Here is a 26,811-nt window from a genome sequence, read left to right on the forward strand (position 1 = left end):
CTAGTAATTATATAATTTCCATCATTATAATATAAAGGTACATATTTTAACATAAATACCAAAGCAATGCTGAGAAATCTACTAAGTATAGTATAACATTAAGAACTGACATTCGGTAAGTGTAAAAATCTCTCGAGTGGCGACCACGTATTGTCTATAAGAGATCACATTATAGGTCAATACCTCAACATAGAGCAACGACCTTAAATTTATTTATTTTATACAACTTCAAACGGTAAATAAACTGAGATTCCATCTATAGAAAGTGACAACGCCTTTGAATATGAACTGCAACACGGAGACCAAGCAATACACCATTATCCCTCATATGTTGCCATTTGTACCTAATTTCAGTGCCAATCTCACTTCTTACAGCCATGCTAGCATAACCGATTAACGACAGAAACACGCCTAAGAGACATACCCATGCATGCGACTTTAAGTCAGTCACCTCCTGGTATTGGAGATAGACAGGAGAAGGAATCGTTAGTATAGGAACTAGTGGTCCCTTCCTAGCAATGCAGCCTTTTAAGTCGATCTCTACGCAGTTCCCCCTGGAAACCATGATTATCTATTCTTTATGTATTCGTTACGATTGGTCAACTGATATGCTTTATCCTCACCTATCATCTCTCACTGGTGCCCCGCCAGTGTATACCGATAGCGCAAGCGGAGTTACAATTTCATTTTCACCCAATAAAAAAATAATAATAATGGAGGTATCCAATATACGGTCTGGATAATTCTTTACAGTAGACACCGGTAGATTAAAGTACGTTGAAACGATAATGATATCCCTGTATACCTAACATAGTTACCAGAGGGAGAAAGAATCGTTAGTAATGCGGACTACAAATCTTATTGTTGTCCCTTGTCAGGTCGACTTTCACGTGTTTCCCACTAGAAACCAACCAAAACACCTGAACCCCAGATGTATTCATCACGATGGGCTAGCTGATTTGCCTTTTCATTCTCACCTGTCATCTCTCACTGGTGCCCCGCCAACGTATACCGTTGGCGCAAGCGAGGCTTCCATTCCATTATCATCATCATCATCTTTCTACCCTTATCCCAATTATTATTTGGGGTTGGCGTAATATATTTTTTATCCATATTACAAAAAGATTTGGCTTATAGTTTTACAACCGGCCGCCTGCCTGACGTTAACCCCTTTTTGGGCCCACGTGGTTCCCCCTGGAAACCATAGTAAACAATTCTTGTTGAATTCGTCACGGTGGGCCAACTGATCTGCTTCATTCTCACCTATCATCCTTCACTGGTGCCCCGCCGGTATGTACCGATAGCGCAGGTGGGGTTACTATTCCATTATCACCCATAAAAAAACCCTTTTTGAGAAATCATTCTTATAAGGTGATAAAAGATTTTTAAAAAGACCATTGTCATTCCATTATCATCCATTAAAAATAAAGCAGTTACCATGTAATATTAAAATACTCATGCAAACTGAGACTGCAACAATACAATCAAAACGCATACTAAATATGACAACTTTATTAAACAAACATTAAAATTTCACAGAATAACTTCTTTTAATTTCAGAATCGTTCGCAGTGTACATACGAAAATCAAGACGACCGCAATGTTTCTCGTCATTTGGGGCAATATCCGAACGCCGAGTACAGAGGTTAAAGTCATCAAGCATAGCTACAGGAACCAATCATTGGTCACATCACTGTCATCTGCATTCCTCTATCATTCGCACGCCGCGTGACAGCCAAAGTGCGCAAGCGGGGCGATCTTTCAATTATTATGCTCAATTCTAAACCCAGCAAGGCCGAAACGATGTTAATGGATTAGGGTTGGTCCACACATATTACATTTAAATAGATGTGGTAATTAAACAATACGCCTACACGTGTCTATTTTAATGTATCAATGCCCTATTAAACTTAATTATTTAACAATTTGTTGCTACTTTGCACGCGTGGATTTCAGAAGTAGGAAAATTAATGAAATAGAAAACATGTAACATACTTTCAGAAGCTCTATGAAAACCACATTCAATTTGATGCAGTAGCAGTGATGCCGGACAAACATACAAACAGACAAAATTTCAATAAAATATTGTTTTGGCATCAATCGTTTCCTCATATTATTTTTCTTAAACGTCTCTCATATACAGACATCGTCTAGTTACTAGTAAGAATTTACTTTAAAAAATGCTTATATTTTACACGATTTTTTTATACTACTGAGGTTGCAAACAACCATACGGCTAACCATACGGCTAAAAAAGACAACCAGTAAGGAAAAGGAATTGTTTTTATATCTTTTATTACCGTTAATAGTTTTTATAGCATTACAGTGTCAAGAAAAAAAATTGACTTACTCATATACATTCTGATACTTGCATTTATCTCTGCCTATCTCTATGATGTGATTATGCCTGATATTAATTTCAACCGGATACCTTTTACCGTTCTTAATGCTTTTAAACGACAGCAAACTAATAGAATAATACAAAATGTTGACTTTTGACGTAATCGAATTGGAATCAATTTGCGTTAAAAATCATTTTACAGTTTTAGCCTCGATACAAGTTTATAAAGTACTAGTTGGAATGAACATCCCGGAGCTTCGACAGCGCGGGTCAATATATTATAAAAGTATCCTGTATGCTAAGTTAAAATATTTTATACCACTGGGGTGGCAAACAACCGTACGGCCCATCTGATGGTAAGCGGTTACCGTAGCCTATGAACGCCTGCAATACCAGGGGTATTACGCGCGCGTTGCCGACCCTAATTAGAATATAACCTGCTCACTTACAAAATTTCATTAAAATCTATTCCTATTGAACAGATCTGCTTAAAAGAGTAACAAATATCCTTCCATACTTACAAACTTTGCTGTTAAATGTGACAGGTGAGAAAATTCGTTAAATACTTATAATATTAAAATAACAAGTTTTATTCTCTTATTTAAAATAGTCCTTAGTCAATCCTCTCACAAATTTATTACAATAGCTATTGTATTTTGCCTCTTTTTTGTGCTACATTCTCATTTTGAATAAGACAAAACACTGTAATAGTTAAAATAGATTTGTAGGAGTTTTATTTTTTTCTGAATAAAGGAATTATTTAAATACCTCGAATAGGTAAAATTCACAGTAATCAACAGAATGTATATACATAACCGAATTAGATAAACTTGAAAGGAGTGCGTCTTATTGTGGCGTATTAATGGAAAAACTAATGTATTAGGATAAAAAGTATTATTATGATAAAAATAAAATATTAATGATAACTAACACAGAAAATATTACATAATATTTCAATAACTGTACCTATATAACATTAACTACGTAATCCTTATCACATAATTAAAAACATCGCGCTTATAAGGAAAAAATCATCCAAGAATTTTATCACGGTGACAGCCCTTGTCACGATTGATAACTATTATTATCAAAGATTATATAAATAATGAACTTTAAATTTCAATGCATATTGATGTTAACGGATTTTCTTCGCTGTTACATTAGAGAATTTGGGATGTTGACCAAAACGAACACCTACCTTAAGTCTCATGATTGCAACCATTTTGATTATTAATTCTGAAGAAACAATCTCTATCTCTAGAATTTTTTTTTAATGGGTGATAATGGAATGGTAACCCCACCCGCGCTATCAGTATACAACGGCGGGGCACCAGTAAAGGATGACAGGTGAGGATGAAGCAAGTCAGTTAGCCCATCATGACGAATTCAATAAAAATTTTTCACGATGGTTTCCAGGGGGAACCTCACGATGGTTTCCAGGGAGGTCGTGGAACCACGTGGAGGTCGACCTAATAGGGTATATTGCTAACAATAGGGCTGTCAATCTCCATTGCTAACAATCCCTTTCCCCCCAAAATCTATCTCTAGAATTAACATTTCAATCCCATTTAACAGCAAAATCTTTATTCTTAGGACCGGTATCAATTTAACTTGTAATAAATTTCAATTTGGATCACGTTAAATTTAGTTTTTAATGCTCCATAACATAATAGACTCGCTAAACTATCGAATTTAATCTTTTAATTGAGACCCTAGTCTATACCTAGATTGTTTAACCAGTTTTCAAATTATACTGAAAACTCACAACAATTAATTTAAAGCTTTGCTTTATATCTACAACTGAAATTATTATCAGTCCTACACACGACGTAAACTGGTAACCCTAATCTATAGACTTACATATACACAAAGATTCTATAAATGAAGTTAAAAAAAATACTGCAAACTCCATGCATGACATCACAGATAATGTATACTTCTTTAAAAGAAAAAAATCTTAACTAAAAGAAAAAAAATGCACAAAAAATGGACAAAGTATGTAGTTACAGTATCCGATAGGTGGGGGGAAAGGGATTGTTAGTAATGGACACTGAGAATCCCATTGCTAGCAATATACCTAACCAAGTCGACCTCCTCACGGTTCCCCCTGGAAACTATCATGGTTAATTCCTGATGAATTCATCATGATGGGCTAACTGGCCTGTTTTCATTCTCATCTGTCACCCTTTACTGGTGCTCCGCCAGCGTATCCCGTTAGCGCAAGCGGGGTTACCAAACCATTTTCACTCATCAAAAAAAAAGTATCCGATAGGTAGGTATATATCTAAATCAACTAGTTAGTATCTGTAGGACTTCGTACCTACACAAACAACTCGCACAAAACCCTACCAACTGTTAACTTTATTCAACAGCACAATTTGTGATTTATCGCGTGATAAATCTAACAATAGGTGCACAATTGTTGATTTGCATCATATTGAATAGAATTTAATGAGGGGCCAAAGGAAAATTGTTCACTATTATGTAGATTACTCGAATTACAACATAACTGATGTTTCATAGTATCCAAACATTGGTAGTGATAGAGTCTTCAATGTTAAAACAAAATTATCGCTACAAGGTCAAAAATAATTCTACAAGTTTATTTCTATTGTTTTTCTTTTGTTTTGTAAATTACACCATATCCGAGGAGAACAAATCTAGGATGTCAGTTATTATAACATTATTATTAATATTTTTTCTTCCACTGACTTTAAATTTGAAGTTTCAATACTGTTGTTGGTTTTTATTCGTATCTGGAAGTACTACTTGTAATTGTTCTAGGTATGAGATACACCTGAACCATTGGTAAATTCGTGTATGAAAGAGTAAAGACTACAAGACATACAAAACTATTATTTTTTTTAGAAATCAGACAAAAACCTTTTTAGTAATAGATTCCGACCTACTGTTACGAAAGTAAGTAGGTCAATTTCTATCTGTATCCGACATTATTCGTCTTGATTCAGCCTTTATTTCAACTTTATTAGATACACATGAATAAAAAATAAAATTTCATATTTACCACTATGAGACGCAAACTGAATTTGCACGGATGGCCAGGTAAAAGATGTCTAGCTTTTTTGTAAATAAATTACAATTCACATTACTCACAGATAATGTGGATTTATATGTAATTTATGTGAAATAATTTTAAGTGAAATCGGTTAAGTACTTTTTTAAATTTATTAGTTACAAACAAAAATATAATCTCTCCTCTTTAATCAGCTTAGATTAAGTGAAATGTTGAATTTTGGCGAATATAATTCAATGACTTGGAATATTCTAATCATAATGCAGTTTATTCAAAGAATCTATAAAATAAAAACTTGCTCTTTTTCCATCTATCTTTCACGATCTACCTATATCATATCATATTGTTGTAGTAACCTTTTTCTGTTTGATCTTTAATAATCGATCCAGTTTCACATATGTCGGCATCAATACAAACAGGCTTAGCATCAACCATATTCAAATCGTGACCAGCCCTCACGCATTAGTTAAGAATTCAAAAGAAATCGTCACATGTCGAAGTGTTATAAAGAATAACAAAGAACGACCGACATTGCCTACCATAAATAAAAGTAATGCACGTGACAACTAACCCATAGAAAACAAAGGCCACACACAAACAAAATTACATATCTGATATGCATCTTTATATTATATCAAGAAGTGACAGTAGACGTTAATTAAACCTAAACACATAACTGTGCATACGAGTACATAAGAAAAAAATTTAAAATTATACAATTATACTATTGACAGTAGAACTCGTTAATAAAACCAAAAAATAATTATTAACATAAAATAATGTATGAAAATAGATATAGCTGAATATCTATACATGCAAAGGAACATAACAACAAAGTGAAAGATCCTAAGAAATTCAAATCTAAAACAAAACGTACCAAAAAATTATGATTTAAAACAATATTATAAATTTATTTTAGAACTCATTTGTATCTTACACAGAAAATGAAAAGGCTACATTCTATTCTTTCACTGGTATTTTTTTTTCGATGGGTGAAAATGGTATGGTAACCCCGCCTGCGCTAACGGGATACGCTGGCGGAGCACCAGTGAAGGGTGATAGATGAGAATGAAAACAGGCCAGTTAGCCCATTATGATGAATTCATCAGGAATTAACCATGATAGTTTCCAGGGAGAACCGCGAGGAAGCCGACCTAGTTGGGTATATTGCTAGCAATGGGATTCTCAGTCTCCATTACTAACAATCCTTTACCCCCCTTTCACTGGTATTAATAGAAAGATAATTAAGACAAACAAATGTTATGATGATATCGTATTATAACAATTCCTAAAACAGCTTCAAAATTATGATAAAAAAGTTGCCGCAAGCCATGAACGGCATGATTTTTAAAACTATTATGCACGTGAAAACCCGAACCTATTTAAAGATATTAAATCTACCCAATTTATAACGCCATCATTATCTACCTTTCCAAAATTAATTTTTTGATACTAAATGAAAATAAGCCAAAACATTGTGCTATAGTAATAGACATATCTTTATTATAACAACAATTATAATAGGAAAGGAAAACAGAAGATAAACGAAAAAACCACATAAAAATAGTAAATCTTCTAAATCTAATATTAAAAATAAATTTGTAACGGAAAATAAAATTAAAATAGATAACAACAAACATAGTATTTTGTAATTACCAGAACAGTAGAGCTATTTTCTTTTTTCTAAACTTATTTAACAGTTTCTACTTTATATAAAACCGATATAGAGAACAACGTTTCGCTGGATATAAAATTTCCGAGAGAGCGTTCAATAAAAGGCAGTTTGTCTGAAGCATATAAATATTGCAACAGTATGCAGAAATAGGTATAGGGGAGATCGCATACCTCGATAAAGGCTCTGGAAACCATAAACTAGTAGAGTAGTCATTTATACAAAGTAAGGTTTATAAGTTTTGCCACTAAGCAATATATTTATTGAACTTAATGACTTTATCACTTTAGAATGCCTTATTCATATTGAAATAACATTATTCTTTTAGATGAACTGTTGTAATGGAGTGAATTTCCGTTAATTAATTATAAAATGCATATTTTAGTATATTAAACTCATTTCGTAAAACTTTATAGCGACCAAAGCCAAAGTTTAGAGCTATCAGCTATAATTTATTGATCCAAATAATAGAATTTTATTAGTTCTCTGTCGGATACACAATAGATAAAAATATTATTGGACTTAATATATGTCGGATACACAAATTAGAATATTCAATATATAATACTGCTAAATATTTAAATGTTGAAGCTGTAAAAACACAAGGAACAGAAATAAACAGAAGGAAGCCTTATTTCACTGTAGAGACAACATACATTTTCATTAGCACTACTGTTATAAGTAAAACACGACAACAAATTTCAATATCTCGGATTCTATCTGTTCCCAACGGAATTCAAATGACGTCAATAGTTAGGTCCACGTACAACAGAATATTTTGTATAAAATTTTATGAAGCAACAACAAAATCGAATAAGAAATACACTTAAATGTTCTTAAAAGTTAATTTTCTTTTATTTCTTGTCTCTATTTTAAAATAACTATCTCTATTATTAATTTAACTTTTTATTCTAAATTAATAATATAAGTGAAGATTAACATGAAAATCGTACTATAATGTATTTGTTTTTATTCATCCAATATTGAGAAGAAATAATAATAAACCTAGTGTTAATAATGAACAGCAAACTAACAAGCTCAAGTACAACATGAGGGCTTACAAACAAATCCACGCACTGACACCGTGAAACTCTATACAATGCAAGCAATTCACACGAACTAAAAATAGCACTTGCAGCCAGCATCAAGTACCGCAAGGGATACAAATTTCATAAATTATTTTAATTACTAATTAGCAACGTGGCATCTAGACGATAAGTAACGATAATGTTCCCTCCGGCTGGACGCTATCGATGCATCTACATGAGTAAAACACGGCTTCAAGTGGTCCCTAGGCGTATACGTAAGGAGCGTCTCCATATGTTGGTAGACTTGCAAATAACGACATTGTAGCTGCTACTGCGCAATTTACGAGCACATTGCACTTAGACACCAACATTCTTTGGGATAACAGCTATTTATTAGAATACACGGCGAGATTACCACTTTATATTGCCAGGTGAAAGGTGCATAAACTTGAGAAATGTACACCCTTTCAATATAGTATGTAAACTATTATTCATGTATTTCTTATACTACAGCAAAAATAGTAAGCAAGTATACGACATATCTGTTATAGTTTAGTAATTTTGTAACGCATGTTATGGAGCGGGCGTTAATAGCTGCGACACAGTCTCTTTGTGACTAATGCAGTTATTATCGAACCTACAAAAAACTGTATATGAAGCTAAGGATCCCAAATAAACATTTTTATTATTTATTTATTTATTTTATAGTTAGAAACTTTATCCTTCACTGTAAGAACTATGTCTGTTAGATATTATTCACTAACAAAGTAATGACTGACAAAATAAAAGAATTTAGAATAAAAGTAACAATAAAATAGAAATAAAAGAACCATTAATATTTGGAATTTACGTCTGTCTCTCTTTTTATTAATATTAACAAGGTTGTATAATGAAAATTACACTAGACCAACTTAAAAACTGGTGTTTGTTTTAACAAAGTAATTAAATTGTCTAAAAGCGACCACTTTCCATCAGGTGGACCGTCAGCTTGTTTGCCATTCTTAGAATCCCAAACAATTGCATAAAAAAAGGAATAACGAGTACCAATACAGCTAGAAAATATCATTTAAACTAGGAAATAAATTAGTTAAATATATATAGTAAGAATCAAGAAATTGAATCAAATTTTCAGTACATGGTAACGAGAAGGCCATCCTTTCTGCAACCCTATTGGCATAGCAAATGGGACAGAAAGCTGCGCGCACGCATGTTACAGGCAAAATTATGAGAATACTGGCCATGGCAACAGCACCGTAAATAAGGTATCCCAACACGCTGGAAATAAATTAAAATAACTCAACCATTATCAGTTAGGTAATGGCGTAAGTTATTAGAAATGCCTCGTCAATAAACTTTAGTTATTAGCTAGTTAAATTACTGCGAAATTTTATATGACAACTAGGAAGCATTTACATCAGTATAAGAGTATATATAATAAATGAGCTAAAACTATCATTCGAGCATTCCTATAAACTGTAAAGATTTGTTTTCTTATTTAATAGTTGAGACGTTTTATATTATAGAATACGAAATAACAAATACGTTCAAGGTCTATCTGATGGAAAGCTGTAACTATTGTCTATAAACATCATCACAGATACTGTGTTAACCATAGTACCCCTCAGGAACTTCTATAGAGAACTAAGATATTATGGTACGTTGATTTAATATAATTAGACTATAATTTTGTGAGCCGTGGCAAAACTTTGATTTAAAATAATGACGATGACGCTATTGCGATATTTGTTGATAAATTTCACAAATAGAGATTTTACATTATTACGTTATCTACTTTCATATATTTTTAATTTTATAATATAACCAATACGACAAATCAAAAATGTTTTTAAAGATCTAAAAGCCTATCCCGTAGTAGACTATCACTTGAATACCTATCACTGATCTCAACCAACCAGCGATATATAACGACGGGTGGTCGACGGAAAACCCAAGAAAATGGCGGGAAAGCTTCGTGGCACGTTGAATAATGGATGCGGTGCGTGAACTGCGTGCGAAAATCTGCAAGCATCCGAGGTCTACCGCCAAGGCAATGTCAGCAGGTGATCATTTTACACTAGTTTACCTGTTAGGTATAAGGTTATTAGTTTAGTTACATCACAACCGTTAATGAAATGGATGTAACAACAGTATTCGTTAATAACAATTTAAAAAACTATTTCATATCCATTATAATAGATGTAACATCAAATTATCAAATAAATTAAATTCGTAAAAATACTGAGGTACTGTTGGTTCTTTTTTTGAAAGTTAATGAAGTTGAAAGATTATTTTAACGAGACAAATCCTATCTTGTATAGAGTATAAAAGCATAGCATCTTATTCTAAGAATTGTAACGCATGTGAGATATCATGGTCATCGCAGTGATGTACATAGCTGTAGGCAATGACTGTCACTCTGATCGCCATCAGCATAGGCTATAAACTTACAAATTTTTGCCATTCCGAGTTTGCTAAAAAAAAATTAAGTAATATCTATTCAAATATATATAAATAACCAATAACCTCTTTAATTTTTAATCTACTCATAATCGTACCACTAATACCTATTGTAAATGTTAAAAGTCATAAAGATGTTTGCATGTTTAGATTTGCAAATATTTCACAAATCTAAACATCCATTACACAATCGCACTTGAACGCAGAATGGATTCTAAATAAATTTGCTACATAGAAAGACGATGTAATAGAATAAATTCATTGGACAAAGACCCCGGATATAATTATTGAGACATAATGAATTAAAATATAGATGTATTCGTCATTCATTATCTTAATAATATTGTAAGCAGTTTAGATACTATAATAAATATATATATATGTATAATTAAACGAACTTTTAATAAATCGATTTAAGTGACTATAGAGGATAATTCAATTTTAAACCAATAAGAAAACAGAAAGATGGTCAATGATATTCATAAGTAAATAGAGAAACAACTTGTAATGCAAATAACAATATGTAACAATAAACGCTGATAGTAATAACAATGAAATCGTCAATAGTATATTCTTGTACATGTTTCTTGACAACAAACATAAGACTCTTGAATAAATGGAACCTCTTAACAGTATGCTAAGTTCCGAGACAGTAGCAACAGTATTATTTCAGTGACCACATCAAGCCAATATTATTATCTGTACTATCTATTGTCCGATTGTCAGTCTCAAGAAACATGGATGTTTTTCGGATAGATGTAAGTGAATCTGTCCGAATATCTGGCTTGACGTATTAGCCATAGATATATCTGAATACAGGAGTTGAATAAAGATGAACGTTTTGTATAGGGACTGACTGTCGCCGCTCATCTGTCGTACGACAGCTGTCAACTCAACATAATCCTTCAATCTAGTGATTAGACAGCATTGACATTAATTTACAACTCGATATCGATATACATTGGGTAACATCACCCGCGCAATTGAAATTACTACAAAATGCTTAGCAGTTGTACTCGTATTCATCATTACATTTCCAATAAATATACTTTTTTTTTAATATTATGAAGTTTAGGTAGGCTCTGAAAATTACGTAATTTAGACAGATTTTAGTACTATAATAATTAGACTCCAACTTAAATATCGATAAATATATCGAACCAAAAATTCAACGTCAATCACAAGCTCGATATTAGAACAATTTTGACATTTAAATATGGAGTAGTTTTAAAATTAAAATAGAATTAAGAGTAATATTTTGAGTTAATTTATCGAAATTATAAGATTCATTGTGCATTATAAGTTTTGTATGGAAACAAGTTTAAGCACCTTTTCACAAGATTAACGGGCATTTTGGAAATATTGCGAAACTACTCCGACGACCATCATGGCAAATAGCTGGCATGCGTATGCGAAGAAGTCGGTCAATGCGCTCCTATATAAGCATTAAACTTCACGCGTTATTAGCTATCTATATATATCTATAGTCTATGGTATTAGCCTATAAATGCTAGGCTAGATAAGTTCGCATTAGATTCGTCTAACCTATATAATATGATCCTTATCTGAGGCATTTCCAATATATAACAAAAGGAAATTTAATGTATTACATTTATGCATCATCATCTTCCTACCCCTAAGAAGGGATTGTTAGTAATGGAAACTGAGAATCCCATTGCTAGCAATATACCCAACCAGGTCGACCTCCTCGCGGTTTCCCCTGGAAACTATCATGGTTAATTCCTGATGAATTCATCATGATGGGCTAACTGGCCTGTTTTCATTCTCATCAATCACCCTTCACCGGTGCCCCGTCAGCGTATCCCGTTAACGCAGTCGGGGTTACCATACTATTTTCACCCATCAATACCCCTATCCCAATTTATATTTGGCATCGGCGTAATATGTTTTTCTTCTTCGATATATGGAATATGTAGTCACACATGCAGAATCCATCGGATTTGTAATACTTTTGATCTCCCCACATTCATGGAAAATCCAGCGTTTATAGGTCTAAATTGCCTAGCGAGCACAAGGTATCAAAAACTATATCACAGATGGATTTACACAGTACGGTATCGTAGTTGATAATTATTAGAAATTTAAAGATCGAAGTAAATAGTTATATAATAATTTAAGATTTTACTACATATAAACAAACAAGAACTTTATTTGTGTCAAAATTGATACGAGACCATAAAATTAATACGAGAAAACGTTTTGAATATACACAAAAAATACAAGCCAATTGATTGAAATAATTTTAATAAAATTTTCCAACTTTTTTCTAATCGGGAATAAAACACCGCGATACGAAATCAAGACATTATTAGAACTTCACCCACCCACACAGTGTGAAAAAGATTATAATATCGTGGTGAATATAAAAAGAAAATAATAATAATAACGACTACAACAAAGTGTTGGAAATACATCAGAAGATTTTATAATTATATTTAAAATTATTCACTTGAAGGTAATAAATATAAACGTATTCGTTTAATATAAAGGGAGAAAACGTCTAATGAAAAATATATGGACTGTAAAAAAGGAAGGAAAATGCACAGGCACCAAATAATAGAACAATGGCAATTCATATTTTCTTTGAGTTATAAGTTTAGAGTGCAAAATTATTTTGTTTACTGGATTCAGAAAATATATTAAATTGTTCACTGACAATCTTAAAAAGTAAAGGTTCAAAAGATTTAGCTGATCATGAAGATGACCAAATACGAATTAATGATAAAATCGAGTCTTTACTAGACAAATACGCACTATAACTTTTTGCTGCACCCATGGATCCGAACCGAGTGCCTCAGGAGGTCGAATCAATACTCAAACGATTGGACCAATAAGGCATTCGAATCAAGCTGTTCCATAATTCATAGCATATACTAAGCTAAAGCGCTGCACTTCACATGCCCCCCGCGTAGAGCATCTTTCAATCGTCATGCTGAATAAACTAAAGAACATAAATAAACTAGTAAATGGTTCAGACAAACCTTTGTGTGAATTTAAAATGTTTCAAGTGAATACCACTGACTGGTTTAATATGAATTAGCCGTTGGCTCAACTATAACCGAATGGTAACTGCGATGTCACACACAAGTAATGGTAACACCATAGAAACAAATAAATATCTTCTACTACTTTTTGGCTTTTGTGCAAATCTTTGCCATAATAAAACTTAACAAATACTGCTTAGATTCCATCTAAATTTTAATTACTACATGAAAACATCAAAAAAGTTTCGAGGATTATAAGAATATGTGATATTTTTGAAATAGTTTGGAGTAGAGTGGATTGTTTTATCAACAAATCATTAAATATTATACTGTATAAACAACAAAACATTTATTTAAACGACTAAATGCATTAAATATGAATTATACGACTATAATTAGTAAGAATTGAATCAAACCCATATAAGGTCGAAGTCATGACTCAAAGTTATATATAGAAAAACAGACACTACATATAATTTTGATCTAAATGTTACTACGCTTTAAAATTGCATAATTATAAATATCATTTAATACTTCCATCTTAATACTACAAACTAAAAACTTGTTTTGTCAAGTCAGTAGAAAAGGTTTTCATCAAAAAAGATAAAAAAAGCTTTTTTTAATTAATGTAAAATAGTTAACCAACACAGATGTAAATTTTACAGTGACTAACGGAGTCACTGTACACCATAAAACATAACCACTTACTTCTTATCAATACTAATACTTAAATGTTATAAAATTTGGAACTATCGAAATTTACTCTGGACGTCCTTTACGCAAATCAAGCATCACTACAATTACAAGCAAATTATCAGATACTTCACTGTAATCGTCAGATGCTACAGAAAAAATATAGTAAATCGTAATATACGAATTCAAACCAAATTTGATTGTGAGGAAGCATCAATCGTGATTATACAATTCCAAAATCTCGTTCAATACGATTTGTTAAATTGAAAACAGCCAAAATGTTAGCTGACACTCCAACGTGAATTGAACATATAGATAGAAATGGGTCAAACATGAATCAATTTTAGCAACTAGACCTATAAACTGAATATAAAATAGGTCTTTAATGATGATAGCATTATTTTACTTACGCTTGTTATGATTAATGTAGTAAGGTCCAATTTGGGGATCGTATGCCTCTTCCCAACCATGTGGTAGCTCATTGCCGATACAGTCCGCGAAGGACTGGGGCTTTGTGTATCTGAAACAAAGAAAATTATAATCTGTAAACAGTGGAGAACCAAAAACTACCTAAATACGTTAATGATATGCTATCTACTGTTGATGATATGTTAAGCATTAGAAGCGGATACTAAATATTATGTGGCTATCATTTTATAGCAGATATATGTATAGAATTGTAGGCATTATAAAAATATAATAAAATGACGATTATAAAGACACATGTGTAAATTTACTGCAAACAACAATAACTACATATACTATTCTCGAGCAAAATGGAAACGAGTTTATTTTCAATAAGTAATAAAATTAAAATGTACTGTAATGATAATAAGTTGTGTAATAAGTGAAAATTATTAGTCTAAGTAGTATTAATTAATTCTTGATTTAACTAGCATGATATTCAAGTATACAATTATTATCAAATGCTAAACTATAATATATATTTATAAGTATAAGAAAAGATTATATCAATGTATAGTTAGTTTGAAATACAAATGTACTGACATAATGTATCTCAAGCAATACATCACGTTGATGAAGTTATGGTTATCATCTATATTACACTTAGATATACACCGTACATTACCTATTGGTATCAAGATAGTTCGAAACGCTCACATCACAAAATAGCAATGTACAAAAAATAATTATATTCAAAACGCAACATGCAACTCTTCCCACGAATTTACAGGGGCGATCCCATTAAACAGTTCCTATTGCTATCATTAAAGCAAAAAAAAAAAATAACAAAAATAACCGAGCCCCGTTATTATTTCGAATCTTTCGACCGGATAATTTTTACTAGTTGTTTAGTAATATGGGCCGAGTCTGCGGAGGCCAGAGCGGAGTCAATTTTTTTTCGATCTTGTGTGTAAACAAGTCTTTTTTTTTTTCGAAACCTGTCCAAGAGTTAATGTAACAGGATTAGCTGAACACCTATCATTTACTGAATAAATTATTTGAAAAGCAAGTGCTCATGTTGTGTGGCTTCTAAGTCGCGCTGTCTCGTATAGTATGTGAATATTTTAACTTAACGACAGTCAAGTCTCAATTCAATTAAAAAGAGTTTCTTTATAGAGTTGATATCATAAGCTTAATTACGTTACAAGTATATTGCAACCAGTAGTTGACGTAGTTCTGCTTGCATTATTCATTGCTATGATTCTTGTAACTTATAGGAATTCCTGATTCTGCTTCTTTATTTGTACGCCACTTCAAGATACTTATCAGGTTGGTAGCCCCAGCTGTTTGGTTTGTAAACTTTAGTACTTTTACCCGAGACTGTTTGCGTGGTTATATTTCGCTGATTTAATTATCAGATTTCAGACTTAAGAAATATAATGTCGTATTTTTATATACCTATTATTTCTTTTTATAATTCCACTTAATTTCTTTATACTATCCAGACGTTTTAGTGTTGGTCGTAAAATTCAAATCTTTTCTTTGTTATTGTCAAGATAATATCTGTTAAATATTGTTTGAATGATGCAATAAACAAAATGTAAAAATTATACCGAAACTGTATTTCATTAATTATTTATGATTAGTTTCTTTTCTAAAATAACTTCCGTAACATTACCAATTTCTTAAAGAGGTATTAATGACAATATAGATACTACACACTCATAACTGTCGAGTCTCGAAGTGGCCCTTAAAATCTAATAACAACCTTTCTCTTGACATTTGATTAAAAAATGTGCCCTCGGCGTTGTAAAAGTTAATTTCATTTCACAAAAACAGGTGCAATCTATCGAGTACTACGCAGATCATGCAACTAGGGGATAATTAATGGACAACGTTGGTGCGAGAGCCGCGGGGCAGGGCGTGGTCTGCTGGCGCCAGCAACCAGCACCGTGGACCACTTCGTACAAGTTTCGATCATGATTCACATGCAGTTGACCAACAAAAAACGGACCTTCGCGTTTCCGATGGTGACGAAATCGTGTGGCGTCTCATACGCATCTCGCTCTTAACGGTTCTTCGCTTTTAATATGGCGTTTATACGGTAGTCGGATATTATAAGATTCTTCGTTTAATTGACCACGTTTGTGTCCAGTTTTGTAAGTTCAGGTTTTTAAAGTGTAGAGTTGCTATTGCCAAAATTATTGTTATCTGTATGAGGTTCAAATGCGAATGTTTCACTGATTTATGCTAATTTATTTAGTTACGTTTACAAATTGTCATGAATTCATGTTATATCAATATTTTAATTAAACTGAAATACATAAGAGCCTTTAGAATATTTGCAATTTATATGGAGCCTAGTATTCTGCGTTATTTTGTACCGCTGCGATGTCGCAATTAAACACAAATTGAATCTAGAAATACCATCTGCCTATGTAAATGCAAATTTAATCTTTTATTAATTAACTACCATTTTATATTCAAAGTTGAATACATATTCAAACATCATAAAAAGATTTAATTGAATTGCAATTCACATACCATATATCTACAATTACTATAAATACAGTTTACCATTTAGTGAAAATAAATTTATTGAAAAATACTTATTATTTTTTTTAAACCGCAGGGACTAAACTTATTATGCGAAATAAACTAACACCCCACGCAAATGAGAACAACAAACGTCGTCTCTAAACAAAGACAAATAAATAAACTAAGGATATTACAGGTACACAGGCACTGTAATATCCATGGAACCTTTCATGTGCTGCTAGCTATTTCTGAAGATTAAAGTGATTATAACTATCTTCACGTTCAATACTTAAAATTGTATATGTACATTACAGTTATGATCTGGAATAAGAATTACTAGATATCAAATTATAAAGACCTTTACCCAATCGTGGGACTTAAATAGAAAATAATAGAGAAATTTGAAATTGAAATGAAATTATTTTAATTGCATTAAACAGATACAATGAAAGAAACAAATACACAATAATATTCAGAAGAAACCTAAATATAAGATAGAAGAAATGAATGTCAATTTGTAATAAAACGAAGCTCTTATGAACTGAGAAGCCTTAACGTAAGTAAAGTAAATCTTCAATGGGAAATTCGTTACTCCTTCCGCGCGGCTACCGAACGCGCGGCGTCCATTTCAAAACACGATCACTCTTATCGGAGTGAGGGGATAGAGGGCGCGTGCGTGTGCGCATCCAATGCATTGATGATGGAGCGAGACGGCGACACACAACTCGATTGGGGAAGGGAGACGAGCGTAGATACAATGTTGCCGCGCCGTGGTGGAACGGCAAAACCAGTCCTGTCAGCGGTACGTCAAGACAAGTCGAGTTCTTGGAAACGGTGACCCGTGTCACGGAATCCCTAGCTACACACACTGACACAAACGCACACAAATATAACATACGCGTACAAGGAGCTTTTGACTCCAATCAAGCAGCGTGACAGAATTTTTATTGGTGCCATAATACGACTAAATGTCACTGAACTGCTATAGAATACCACTGTTATGGTTCCCATCGGCGACCGTAATACACTACAGATAGTGATAAAAAACGTGCCTATTAGATTAAGTAACTTTATTTTCATTAAAGTATATAGTTTAAAACCAACTTATAAATTTTCGTATGAATGTTATGTAAGACCTTAAATATTTTTCAATTACCTCAATAAAGAAAAATATTCTCTAAAATCTTAGATCCTAATAAATTTACAGATCATTGTAGACTCTATCCAATCTAAACCCGTGTTGTATTCTCTGATAATTGTAAACTTAATATGAAAGATTATATGATAAATGTTCACATTTAATTATTGTTTGTAGTTTAATACATAAAGTGCCAAATTAGCACAAAATTGCCACTTTAAGTTTAAATTAATAAACATATTTATCTGTAGGCAGCTCATAAAATTATATAATTACCACATTAATCCATATTTTCCTTCCTTCAATTGTTTGTTATTATAATTATTAAAATAATCACCAATAAAACAAGTGCATTGTACTTTTATGAGTATTGTATATTTACAGTTATGTAAACTGTAAATATGCAGTAATCTATATTGACTAGTAATGTCAGTATTTTAAAACAAATAAAACTTGCCAATATACGGCGACTTACATACTTAATTATTTATTTATACTTTATTTTACACAGTAATAATACATAAAAAATATAAGAGTTAAACGAATGTGCAAAGGCGAGCTTAACTCATAAATACATTGAAATAAATTTTTAAAATATTATAATTTAGTACGTGAAAACATGCGATTTTTGCTGCACAAGCAAATTGATTCTTCGCAAAGAAAACCAACAAATCAATCGTAATTAAATTCCTACGCAACAAATAAGTAAAAAATAAACAAAATATGCGTACTATTCGCTCAAATAATAAATAAATAAATAAATATATATATATAGGTCAATTGGAACTAACAATGCAGAAAACAGCCATCTCTTATTAATTAGCACTAATTAGGATTCTCCTTTTTTAAGTCCCTTGAAAATAGACATTAATGCACTATAGGCAACAACGATACTAATAAATCACGCAAAAAAATCAACAGAACATGAAGAATATGCGCAGGATTATAATTCTTAAAATGCTAATATCATAGATTTTGTGGTTCACGGTAAATTAAATTTCTTTTAAAATATTTTAGGGAGCGTTTTAAAATAGTGGTGGGTGATTTTTTATTGCACAACTGTGCATAATTCTAAATGTTATTCTTCCTTTATCTAAGTTTCTTCGTTCTATGTTCTAGAACTAGATAGACTTAACTTCGTGACTTAATTCCGTACTCCTTATTCTTTCCAAATCCACCTTTAAAATACAACATCACAGCGAACACCTTGACTGCCTCTGATGAAATTAATTGTTTATCTATTCCGTTAACTGTTTTTCGTTATCGAATAATTTATTAGAAATGAAATTGTCAGATAATTAATTATACATTTGTTCTTTTTTCTGCTTACCATCAACTCAGAATTTCAGTCTATCAAAAGATTAACTATTTTGGTTAACAAAACTTAAGTCATAGTCTCCAAAAACAAAGACCTTTTTGTAGTTCTATATATACGAGTAAGAGATATGCAATTATGTGTGACAAATAATTTAACTTGCTATATAGGTAAACGAATTATTTGACACAATGAATTTGATAACATAATTACTGTTACTCCTAAATCATTTGTTGTTAATTAATACAAACAAATCTGATATATAAATATTAAATTTGGAACTAGTTAAAAAAAAAGCTTTTACACACCTTAATATTAACTAACGCCATCTCGTGATAAATTGCTACACTTTGAATGCACGTGTCGTTTTACTGAACACTTAACTACAAATCATGTTTTGCTTTCAAAATCTCTTTTACTCTCAGTTATTACTCGAGTTTATTAATCTGACTACATTACATATGGTTTCAAAGCCTTATACTACCATAATTTACAAACATCATCTGTTTTTAGCTCGGACTCGTTACGCACGGTTGTCGAGAGATGTTTTACGATCTCGGGAACCTTTTAGAAGGTCAAAGTAACGGTAATATAAGTGCGAAACATCAAATTAAGTATTTAAATTGTAACAAAGTATTTCCAGTGTCTCCGTGAAGGGCAAAGACTGGATATAAAAAAATAAATAAACAAAATATATTATGCACGATAGAACAAATGTTAAAATTAAATATTAAACTTTTCTATAATTTATCACAACATTACAAGCGCTTTGATCTTGGCCACTTTCATTCTCAATGTAATACAAAATAAATTCATCAAATCATCACGCACAGTAGACGCGAATAAAATCGGGTGCGGATGAGTTGTGTGATATGTCAGTTCAGTGCATCGAGTCTCATTGGAAAATAGCGCGGCAGAAGGCCAACGTACCGTCGGTCGCCATCCCAGAATAGAAACGCGAAGGTTGCTGCCCGCTTTCGGACTATTTCATTACGTACTTACTCCTGCAGATTTCATGCAATTCTTCTGGAACCACTCTTTGCAGGATCCTGAATATCAAAGAAAGCATACAAAAAAGCTGTGTCCTTGTTCAAATACCTACCAATATTTTAAACAAAACATCAATAACCTACACACGGAAATTTGAATCTATCTACATGATAATCAGACAAATCCAGTTCGAATACGTATATTTTTAAGGGGCACTATAAAAGTTTAAACAGATATAAAGAACGTATGATTTATTTCAAGCAATATTTGCACATCGTTGAATTAATATGACTTCAAATTTATCGAAGTCTAGACACTTGCTAACAAACTGGTATAAGGTGTAAATATCTACGTAACGTTCTAATCTAAGCATATTAGTCATATTCTTTGCTACAATTGTAAAATGTTAGACCAAATCCTGGATTATGACAAAGTTTGATCACGTCTGGTCGAAGGAGGTGCCACGCTGTCTCACACATATTGACCGACCGACAAACGGACACGCACACCTACTAAAGCTCTATAAATACCGCGAGGGAAATATTTTAATCCGGATGGCCCGTTTAATGCACATTCCTTAGGCTTTGGAACAATCTCGGATTTTTTTTACTCCTTTACAGCGAGAGGGCGTAGCGTCATTTAGTTTAAACCCATAAGATTAATCTATCATCAGAAACTGTGTCACTAGATACGGTTAAGGATAAAAACGTTGGGTGAATAAACTGTCAGTATGATTTAATTGCTATTTAAAATGATACTAAGTCAATACTGTCTCATGCAGTACGCCATTTTAACAATTATTGTTCTTAGCTTAAACAGAACCGAACTCACCGGCAAGATGATTACAGACTTTCCGATGTCCAAAAAAGGAAGCATGTTAGGGGTCAACGTGATTTCCTCTCGCATTCCAAAACGGTGACCCATTGCTACAACGGTCACAATCAAATTAAACACGACTTGCAATGGGTTCGACGAATGCCGACCGGATGATCCAATACGTGGATATAAAATCTTGTATGTGAACGTAGCTGTGCAAGTGAACCGCATACACAAACATTCTCCAATTCTTACGTCACTAGCGGCAATCACCGAATTTATCCCCCAAATTACAGTGGTAACCGTTCGAAAGTACTAATTAAGTGGTGCGATGGTATGCCCATGGGCAGTTAATGCTACACCATGACGTCACACGTTATTCGATCATTGACAAACAGCATTCCAACGCTTAGTGTGGACACTGTTGAGACGCACGTCACGTCAAACCTTCAAGGTCTCAGTTCGTCTTGGGATTCGAGAATTTATATACATTTATTTAACGCTGTCACTTGAATATTAAATGTGTTCTTATAGTTTAATCTGTAGAGATACTGTCCATAGATTAAGGTTCGAATCAACGTATCATATGTACCTAATGGACGATTCTAATATAGATACAAGTAATAAGGGACTGACACGAAATATCGCCCGTTGTGTGTAGATGTGATGGACGGATGGACAGCGGGTTGCATAAACAGCGAATATGTAGGGTTTCCGATTGAATCACGCCGCATACCAACCGCCTTCGTCACGGAGTCAGTCGGCGCGTGCGCCTGCGACACAATATCGAATATAGAGTTGCCATCAATTTAAACTTACCTAAGGATATTCTGTGCTGTTAAACAAGCAATGATCCTAAATCTAATATTCTCGCCATGTGTTTTATTGAGCAGACAGAGCGAACCACGTAATAAATACTTATGCTATTACACATCTCTTACTTCGGCCTATCAGCATAATTTTTATTTATAAATAGCTACGAATTAGAAAATGATTCTACAATTGTGTAGTTTTTGGAATCAAAAAATTAATATCCATAATATTATCTCTTAGAAAATACGTTGTTGATAGTAACAAACGCAGCTGGTTATAATAAAAATAAAAATATATCTGTATCGACGAAACCCCTCATACTTAAAGAACACTAATTAAATGCAATATTTTAAATAAATGAGGCAATTATATTAAAGTATAAGCTCATAAATATTCATTAATATTTGATACTATCAACATTATATACATACACCAGAAAGATACATACATCAATTTTTATCATTTTTAAATTTTGATTTACATTATAAATAAATATATATATATATATATATATATATATATATATATATATATATATATATATATATATATATATATATTAGGAGTACAAATAAGTTTCCGCCGTTTTTTAACACAAATTAAATATTTATTATAGAAGAACGGTAATATAGATTTATATAAAATATTGCCCATCACTTGCAACCACTTTTTCCCATCTCTCAGGCAGCATTCGAATTCCACGTCTGAAGAACTCCTTGTCTTTTGAGGCTATCCACGAATCAACCCAATTTTTGGTATCCTCATAAGATGTAAACCGCTGCGTCGTCAGAGCATGTGCCATGGACCGAAACAGGTGATAATCGGACGGTGCAATGTCTGGTGAATACGGCGGGTGGGGTAACACTTCCCAATCAAGTGTTTCCAAGTACTTTTTTACGGGAGCCGCAACATGTGGACGAGCATTGTCATGCAGAAGAATAATTTTTTCGTGTCTAGAATAGTATTGAGGGCGTTTTTCTTTCAGAGCTCGGCTCAATCTCATCAATTGTGTTCGATAGAGGGCTCCAGTAATTGTTTCGCTCGGATTAAGCAACTCATAATACACTACACCTAGCTGATCCCACCAAATACACAGCATAAGTTTTTTTCCGTGAATATTCGGTTTTGCTGTTGATGTTGACGCGTGGCCAGGTAATCCCCATGATTTTTTTCTTTTTGGATTGTCATAATGTATCCACTTCTCATCACCAGTTACGATACGATGTAAAAAACCCTTTTTTTATGTCTAGCTAGCAGCATTTCACTTAAGCATAATCGGCGTTCAATATCTCTCGGCTTTAATTCGTACGGAACCCAATTTCCTTGTTTATGAATCATTCCTAATGATTTTAAACGATGTGAGACTGCTTGCTGAGTGACTTCTAATGTTAGAGCAAGTTCTTTTTGTGTTTGAGATGAATCCTCCTCCAATAATTCCTCCAATTCTGCATCCTCGTAAATTTTTGGCCTTCCACTGCGATCTTTGTCTTCTACGTCGAAATCACCGTTTTTAAACTTTTGAAACCACTCTCGACACGTTCTCTCACTCAAAGCACCCTCACCATATGCTTCTACGAGCAATTGATGCGCCTTAGCAGCAGATTTCTTTAAATTAAAGAAGTAAATTAATATTTCCCGCAAATGACGCTTATTTGGCTCAAATTTTGACATTTTCAAGTTATAAAAATTATATTTTACCAATATCAAATCAATAATATTAATAGGTTATGTTGGTCTTGAATGTCGAAACTATTTTTTAAGCCGGTTATCATCTGCGAAAGCTAACCGAAACTCCGTGCCGCGCCATCCACAATAAAACGGCGGAAACTTATTTGTACTCCTAATATATATATATATATATATATATATATATATATATATATATATATATATATCGTATTTTAGATTAAAAATAGTTTAACAGTAAAATTAATTATCATTGTAAAATATAGTCTCATCTTTAAATTGGGACATAAAAATAGTGATATAGGTTTTATTAAGCTTTGAAAAGCAAAGAAATAAAAATTTTCAAGTATGGCCATTGGAATCTAAGATATCCTGGAGCTAATAAAAACTTGGTAACAGGAAAGCGAAATATCACGACCTCACCCGTAGGCATTCGATAACACGACACAGTCTAAATAATATCAATGGAATGACGAATAGCCTATTGCTTTTGTAGATACTAAGGAATTCCTAATTGATATTGCATTATAGTCGCCCCCAACCGGCATGGCTACATTGCAATTTGATGCAGATTAATACTGTAAATCTAGAGAGCCCGGCTCTGTTGTGCGTGTCGCTGTAAATCAGGGCACAAAAATTTACGGCCCACATAATTTATAGTACTTTAAAGTATTTGTGATGCATATTTAACGACCGCTCGTAATTAGTTGGGCAATATAAAAACAGATCTCAATCTAAGATTTACATGAAACTAGACGATTTGTTCTTATAAAATTTTGTCGTCACATTATTTGGACTGAAACCATAAAATCATTTAAATATATTAAGAGATTACTAGTGAGACTATGACAAGTGAACACACAGACTAGGACGCTTTCATCTTTATAACAAAAATACTCATAACTAAGGGTCCCGGATGATCCCAAAACTATACCGAGTTTTCTCAACTAAAATATATGTACCATAAATTAATCCGATCGTTATTACATTAAAAATAGTAATGATAATAGAGAGGGGCATCAGACAGTGTTTCTACCATTAAATAACTAAAAGACTGAAATTAGACAATTTTAACAGCATAATTGAAACGTAGACTAACGCTTTAGTTTAGCTTTTGTGCTTTCAAAGTTCTGTTCTTGTTGACAACTTAAATTTCGAATTAACGAAATGATACTGTCATTTCGTTTCACTCTCTTATAAGTAAAGCGAAATTTGTTTACTTCTACCCAAGCGACAAGAAACGACAAAGTACCTCTACTACCCCATCTGGGATGACAGTTACGAGCGTAATAAGTTAAAAAAAAATAGCAGATAATACAGCAATCAAACATTCTTGTGGTAACACGACTGTGGAAGCGAGTAATAAAATGTTGAGAAATGTAGAAAAGCAACTGACATGACGCGCCATTCCAATGCGAGTGCGCCCTTAAAATATGACAGAAATGTTGTTAATGGTTTGCAACGATGCTTGTCGGCAACTCGACGACGCCACAAATGGTACTTTCGCAGTGATAGAAAGTCAAACATTAGGCAAAGCGGCTTCGTTCACGTACATTTGTTATTAGAGCGGTGTCGTTGTAATGCACCGGAAACTATGGTTAAACATCGGTTGAATTGGTCAAACAAGATATCATGTGAATGAATGGATGGCGCCTTACTTTCATGAACCTTTGTTGAGGAACGAAATTCTTGGGGCCCATTGTGTCAATATATATTCAGTCTCAGAAATTAACACTAATAAAAAACCAGGATATTATCATCATTCATTAATAAATTTTTAGCAATTTATACTCCATTGCTAAACATAAGCCCAAGATGCGCCACATAGAGCATTCCTGGTGTACCTGTGACCATTGACTCCCTGTAACATATTTGCGGTAATTGCACCATTTAGTGGTTGGTCTTCCTAAACTGCATTTATCTAATATGGATAATAGAAAAAAAAACAGAAAGATCATACCAAACACTTATAAGTTTGTAGTATAGAAATTACTACTAAAAAACACAAAACAAATTTTACTAATAATAATAATAATAGGAAATAGCAATTGTAAGCAAAACGATATAAACACGGCGCAAATAAAAGGTAATAGAAACATTACAGTAAATCCAATTGTGACATAAATAGGACTTTTAATCTCGACTCAACCGCCTAATTGCTGGTCCAAACTAGGTAACTATTCTATACAGGTGTTTCACATTCCAAAACGGTTACGATCTAAGAATAGTATGTCAGCAATAACAATCGGACACTATTGCTAGGGTAGAAGGTACATATTGGAATGAAAATTTGCTAGTAATCGACCTGTCACATATTTCGCCCACGTCCAAAACTGCGATCAGAACAATTTATTCAGAACCAAGGATTTGTGCCCATTCGCCTCCGATGGCCCCGTCTATTATACACAACAAATTCTAATAACACATGAACATTAACATATATTTTTAATAGGTGAAAATGGAATGGTTACTCCATCTGTACTACCAGTATACACTACCGGGGAACCAGTGAGAAATAATAGGTGAGGAAGAAAGCAGGTCAGCTGGCCCATGGAGACGAATTCAACAAAAATTACCTACAATAGTTTCCACTGGGATTCCATAGGGAACCACGTGTAGGTTAACCTAACGGGGTATATTATTAGCAATGAGACTATTAGACCCCATTACTAACAATACCTTTCCCCCAAGGAAGAGAACAACCAAATACACGCCAGATTTACGTCGCTGATCTTAAATACTCTTATTGATAAATCAATGGTTCGAATTATAAAACTAATTTCAATTGGCACACGTTTCAAATTGCCATATTTAGTAGTAAAATAGAAATCAATTTATCAAAGACGACCTAATCACCACAACTTGAATGATCTTCATACA

At 32.9% G+C, this 26,811-nt stretch overlaps 1 protein-coding gene across 1 annotated transcript in view; it reads right to left on the bottom strand.

Moving 5' to 3' along the window:
- The window catches only part of LOC113512182 (protein kibra), a 96,179-nt gene that overhangs the window by 64,498 nt on the left and 4,870 nt on the right, over window positions 1-26,811 (bottom strand). Inside the window, exon 2 of the mRNA XM_052893995.1 lies at window positions 14,641-14,750. Within this exon, the coding sequence (XP_052749955.1) occupies window positions 14,641-14,750 (110 nt within the window). The remainder of the gene's footprint in view (window positions 1-14,640; window positions 14,751-26,811) is intronic.

This window comes from Galleria mellonella, unplaced genomic scaffold (assembly GCF_026898425.1).
Source record: "Galleria mellonella isolate WM207_F2 unplaced genomic scaffold, CSIRO_AGI_GalMel_v1 utg184, whole genome shotgun sequence".
Lineage (NCBI taxonomy): Eukaryota > Metazoa > Arthropoda > Insecta > Lepidoptera > Pyralidae > Galleria > Galleria mellonella.